This window comes from Volvox carteri (genome assembly GCF_000143455.1).
Source record: "Volvox carteri f. nagariensis unplaced genomic scaffold VOLCAscaffold_94, whole genome shotgun sequence".
Lineage (NCBI taxonomy): Eukaryota > Viridiplantae > Chlorophyta > Chlorophyceae > Chlamydomonadales > Volvocaceae > Volvox > Volvox carteri.
This window is the reverse complement of record NW_003307637.1, coordinates 282,974-286,602: the sequence shown is the minus strand read 5'-3', so window position 1 is coordinate 286,602 and position 3,629 is coordinate 282,974. Positions and strand designations below refer to the sequence as shown.

Genomic DNA, 3,629 nt, shown 5'->3' with positions numbered 1-3,629 from the left:
GCATCAAGTGTCCTTAAGTCCTACTATAGCTCAGCTCCTGGATCACAGCGCAGGGCCGGGTGAAGAGCTTTGGCATGGCGTTTCGAGGGGGCACCGGGGAGTGAGCGGGGAGAGCGCGAGGCAGGGGCTGGACACGCGACCATATGGAAGGATTTTGCCGCGCCGCATTTCCTACAAATTCAACGTGTTGTATTGACTTCCTTTAGGAGCCCACTTGTCTCGACGCCGACCAATCCATGACATTGGAAGCATGAAAAGCCATGCACCCCCGCGCGGACTCCCGAAGACGGTGCGAAGCCTCCCTGGAGTCCGCCAACGGAATCGCCCAGCGCGAGGCTTTCCCGACCTGCGACCTGAGTTCAGCTAAAATTATTTATTCAAACAATCCGTTTGCCTGCGATGTATGGAGCTTTTAAAATTGCAAAGAATGATCAAGCAGAACCGCCATGATCAAGAAGAACCGCTTTTCCTGATCAGCGAATGTAAAGCTATTGATTGAAATTACTGTTGCAGCGAGAAGCGTCGCGCTGGGCGATTCCGTTGGCGGACTCCAGGGAGGCTTCGCACCGTCTCCGGGAGTCCGCGCGGGGGTGCGCCATGCACCCGCGGGGGTGCGCCATACATATTGATCCCGATGTGCACTTATCTCGACGCCGACCAATCCAGGACATTGGAAGCGTGAAGAGCCATACATATAACGACCATATATTAAAAATAGCTAGCCCGCGCCTGCTATTTCTGTCAACGCATTGTGCTGAAACATCTTTGCGCCTCACCCACGCGCGTGCTACTAGAAAGCAATATTCAATAGCCTCGATATCGTGCTCCGCGTTGCGCCTATCCTGGAGCTCCGGCAAGGTCGGGAATGGTATCCAGGACGGCAGCTGAGGACGCCGTTCGAAGAGTGGTCAGCGGCCCAGAACGAGGAGACCTGCTGTTCTTCATCGGGGAGCAAACTGATGACCAACTGAGCCAGTGGAGGATCCTGGACACAGACGGCGATTCAGCAATTGTCGCCTTCGTGAGGCGGAAGGCCCAAGGTGCGTTGCTGGGATGAAGAGTCCTTAGTTTGGTACACATAGGGACATATTGAGCTACCGTGAAGAGCGCGGCAGAGTAGGCTGGCCATCACCGGGATCTACCTCTGCCGCTGTGGGCACTGCTGCGCGGGTTCCAATGGCAACTGATTGCCCGTCTGACCGATGAATATTCTCAAAGCATGCTGGGTTTCTTTGTTCTTGACCTTGAAGCTGAAATCCGTTGTGCTACCCTCCCCCTGCAGGCTCGCTGCCGGCTGCTGCTGGTGAGCATTACCACGAGGCTGTATGGTGGGCTTTGGCACACTGTTTGTTGGTAACCAGCAGTAGAGTGGGGCATCACGCATCGGGGGGGTTGTTAGTTGGTCGGAGCTGAGGGGCAGGGTTTGACACCCCCAACGAAAAATCGTAGAACTGACAAAGTGATAAAGAGGCCCAGAAGCCTCCCACTCTGTAACATTACAATATATAAAATATTTGATGATATCACCATGAGACGGCCCGCTGTTGCATTCAACTTAGGTCAACGGGCCATTCGTTCATTCTTGACCAAAGCAAACGGCTCAGAAACTCCGCAGACGCTATGCCCCAAACATTTAGAAGAAGAATTAGATAATACAGAAGACAAGGATAGGCACTTTGTAATTGCCGCTCTTGAAGTCAGTGAATCCAGCGATTTGAGCGAAGTCGGCGGCTGGTGCAATGCAATGGTGTTGATGGTGCCGACAGTGTACATATATATAACTTTGCCTTCGCGTGCTCACGACGTTTATTGTATTGTGGCTACAGTATTTCCGCCGCCGATGCGGCGGGTGCCCTCATGAGCCGTGAGGCTCCAGAGCACGCTGTTGTCACTGATCCGTGGGTCGTGGACCTCCTGGCAAGTCAGCTGCGTGTTAAATTACCACACGTGTGGTCACATCCATCCATCCATCCATACTTTTACATACATACATGGAGGCAGGTGGCTGGCAGAGATGAAGGCCTGGCTTCTGTCCCCTGGTGACCCTGGTTCAAATCCACCTGCCGACCTCTCGGGTGTTTGAGAGGTGGACGGTGTATGTCAGCGCGTGATAGCAGCGAGAGCCGACAGGTTACAGGACGGATTCGCTCCGTCGAGGACTGGGTTCGTTCCTCAGTAAGGGGCGTTAGAAGCGTAAGCTTCTAGAATCCTTCCCACTGGTGTGTTGTTAGATTGATGTCTAATCCCAGGCTTCCTCCCGAGTATAAATACTCGTTGCTTAGGAGGCCGTAACAACTTCTATTGTACGACGTCTCTTCAGATCTACATTGGTTGCTCGAACCAATGAGTCTGTAGGTATCTCAAGTGCGTGTCATTCCTTGGTAAGGAAGCACGTCTGAACTCTAAGATATTCGTAGACTGTTTGTAGCTCAGTCTTATCAAGTTGTGCCTTAATCACGCAGTGATTAAGTTCTGTAACGCTATAAGGTGCTACAACATCTGCCCCCCTTTCTAGACGCCTGCGTCCACGCGGCGCGCAGTCCAATGGGCATCAATAAGGGATCTGTCGGGGAAAGCAGGTTCTTCAATCCAACTGTTATTCTCATGTCCATGACCAACCCATTTCACGAGATATCGTGTCAGGGTACGGTTTCGGAGTTTCCGTTGATCATGATCTAGAATGCGTTCAGGTGTCCATACAGAGGTAGAACCTTCAGGTTCAATTCCGACTGTAGGTCGAGGTGGTTGTACGGTGCAATCAGATCGATAAGGCCGTATCAACGATACATGGAATACGTTATGGAAACGATATTCCTCTGGAAGAGTCAATCTAGCGGCAGCAGGATTGATCATCTTCTCAATCGTGAAAGGTCCAATCCATTTAGGCATCAGTTTCTTCGAACCTTTCTGGAGGGTTAAGTTCTTCGTACTGAGTAAGACTTGTTGTCCTTCCGTAAACGACACATCACGTCGTCCTTTATTTTCTTGCTTAGTCATTCGATCTTGCGCCGTCATCAAAGCAGATTTAGCAGCAGCAAGTCTCTTGGCATACGTGTCAACGTAACCTTTAGCAAAGGGAACTGTGTCACCGAGTTCGAGTTGTACAGGGGTCTTAGGATGATAGCCATAATTCAGGAAGAATGGACTAACTCCTGTCGAACGATTCTTCGAGTTATTAATCGCAAATTCGGCCGGTCCGAGATATATCTCCCACTGTGAAGGTTCCTGATCACAGTAGTTCCTCAACATGTCTCCAAGGACGTGGTTAACTCGTTCTGTCTGACCATCAGTCTGAGGATGGAAAGCAGTACTCATCACCTGCTTCACTTCTAGCCTCTTCATGAGAGAGGTCCAGAAAGCACCAGTAAACTTGGTGTCACGATCTGAGACGATGGTGTCTGGTAAACCGTGAAGCCGTACCACGGTGTCAAAGAATAAATCTGCAGTTTCTTCTGCGTCTATTTCTTTCTTGCATGGTCGTACATGCACCATCTTAGTCAGTCGGTCTACAAATACCACAAGGGAGTTGTAACCTTTTCTAGTCGAGGGCAATCCGAGTACAAAGTCCACTGAGACGCTGCTCCAGGGTCTTTCAGGAATCGGCAGAGGTCGAGATAGACCTAGCGGTT

General features: G+C 50.9%; 1 protein-coding gene across 1 annotated transcript; it reads left to right on the top strand.

Moving 5' to 3' along the window:
- Positions 1–659: 659 nt before the first annotated feature.
- Positions 660–2,679, top strand: VOLCADRAFT_108147 (uncharacterized protein; the record flags this gene model as incomplete). Its single annotated transcript, XM_002958439.1, has 3 exons — positions 660–1,040; positions 1,283–1,328; positions 2,541–2,679. Exons 1-3 carry the CDS (start codon positions 866–868, stop codon positions 2,677–2,679), a joined length of 360 nt encoding a protein of 119 aa, XP_002958485.1. The 5' UTR covers positions 660–865.
- Positions 2,680–3,629: the final 950 nt, after the last annotated feature.